General features: G+C 39.3%; 1 protein-coding gene across 1 annotated transcript; it reads left to right on the plus strand.

The window, feature by feature from the left end:
• The first annotated feature begins 225 nt into the window (after nt 1–225).
• LOC129628996 (olfactory receptor 10A3-like) lies at nt 226–1,535 on the plus strand. The gene has a single exon (XM_055548737.1). The coding sequence runs from the start codon at nt 269–271 to the stop codon at nt 1,247–1,249; it is 981 nt and encodes a 326-aa protein (XP_055404712.1). The 5' UTR covers nt 226–268; the 3' UTR covers nt 1,250–1,535.
• The last annotated feature ends 594 nt before the right edge of the window (nt 1,536–2,129 follow it).

A 2,129-nucleotide genomic window follows, 5' to 3' on the forward strand; every position in this document is an offset into this window, starting at 1 on the left:
TGTGTATATTTTAAGGAAAAGATTAATTTTCCACCTAACAAAAAATTACTGGTGAACATCTGCTATTATTTTGTACTTTTGAAACAAGATTTCTGAGCCAAAATGCTTCACTTCTTTATTTGTACTTGGAAGAGTCCCTATTCCAGTATATTAGCCATTCTCAAAATTGCCAACTGATTCTTCAGAATGAACTCATCATTGTATCTTCTGTCAAGAATATCACACTCAAACTCTCATCTATTGGATTTTTACTTTATAATTTACATACATGGTCCATAAAAACAATATAGACTTCACTACTGAAATGAAAAGTGAAAACGAAAGCTTTGTGGTTGACTTCATCCTCTTGGGCTTTTCTAATTTTCCTCAACTCCAAGGGCAGCTCTTTTGGGTGTTCTTGGCTGATTACCTGGTGACTCTGCTGGGAAACGCCATCATTATAGTCGTCATCTCCCTGGAGCAGAGCCTCCATGTTCCCATGTACTTGTTTCTCCTGAACCTGTCTGTGGTGGAAGTGGGTTTCAGTGCAGTCATCATGCCTGAGATGCTGGTGGTCCTCTCCAGTGAAAAAACTACGATCACTTTTGCAGGCTGTTTTGCACAGATGTACTTCATTCTCCTTTTTGGTGGGACTGAATGTTTTCTTCTGGGAGCAATGGCTTATGACCGATTTGCTGCAATCTGCCATCCTCTGAGCTACCCAGTGACTATGAACAAAAGGGTTTTCACGAAATTAGTAATGTTCTCATGGGTCTCATGGATCATGGTGGCTACTCTGCAGACCTCATGGGTGTTTAGTTTTCCCTTTTGTGGCCCCAATGAAATTAATCATCTTTCATGTGAGACTCCCGGGGTGTTAGAGCTTGCATGTGCAGACACCTTTTTGTTTGAGATCTATGCATTCACTGGCACCATTTTGATTGTTATGGTTCCTTTTGTGTTGATACTCTTGTCTTACATTCGAATTCTCTTTGCCATCCTGAAGATGCCGTCAACCACTGGGAGGCAAAAGGCCTTTTCCACCTGTGCCTCCCATCTCACATCTGTTACCCTCTTCTATGGCACAGCCAGTATGACTTACTTACAACCCAAATCTGGCTACTCCCCAGAAACCAAGAAGCTGATGTCCTTGGCTTACATGTTGCTCACACCTCTGCTGAATCCACTGATCTACAGCTTGCGAAACAGTGAGATGAAAAGAGCTTTGATGAAATTATGGCGAAGAAAAGTGGATTTACATACATTCTAACTGTGGTGAGAAGGCATGGGGTATTTGGTCACCGCTCAACGGAACTCTACTTAAATTTAACAAATGACCACACGTTTCTCAGCATGAACATATATAATTTGTTTAGTTTTTCAAGTTTGACAATATATTAGGAATTTCTCTCTTTTGATTGTCATTCAGTTTTCATTGATAATATGTTTTGATAAAATGTAATAAAACAGTTTATCTGTTTCTCTATTATAAATATCCAAAATATTACTGGATTATTGTTATTAAGATGAAGCCTCAATAAACATCTAGTTCCATATGTTCATGGTCTTCCCTGGTGGCTCAAAATGTAATGAATCTACCTGTAATGCAGGAGACCTGGGTTCGATCCCTGGGTCAGGAAGATCCCCTGGAGAAAGGAATGGCAATCCATCGAGTGTTCTTGCCTGGGAAATCCCAGGGACAGAGGAGTCTGTCAGACTACAGTCCATGGAGTCCCAAAGAGTCGGACATGCTTGAGCGACTAACACTTACACTTTCTCTCTCTCTCCATATGTTCATATGTTATGCTATTTTATTTCTATATGACAGATTCCTCAAAGTGAGTCTGATGAATGAAGAGTATGTGCTTATAAATTTTAATGGTTATGGCAGAATTACTTTTCAAAATCATTGTAATTCTTCAGACTTATCCAAAGGCTCACTCTGCTGCTGTAACAGGGTAGAGCTTCAAGAGACCAAAAAAATAGATGAGATTTTACTTTCTGCAGTGAGAGTCTTCCATAAATATGTAAATAAAATTTAGCTATTTGGGGGAAACCAAACTGTTCTACTTAAGGGTCTCACACAGATTATAATTCAAAACAGAATTTCTCTTAATATTTTCCCATATAGTCACCCAATGTTGGGGACC

The sequence above is a fragment of the Bubalus kerabau genome, chromosome 15, assembly GCF_029407905.1.
Source record: "Bubalus kerabau isolate K-KA32 ecotype Philippines breed swamp buffalo chromosome 15, PCC_UOA_SB_1v2, whole genome shotgun sequence".
Classification (NCBI taxonomy): domain Eukaryota; kingdom Metazoa; phylum Chordata; class Mammalia; order Artiodactyla; family Bovidae; genus Bubalus; species Bubalus kerabau.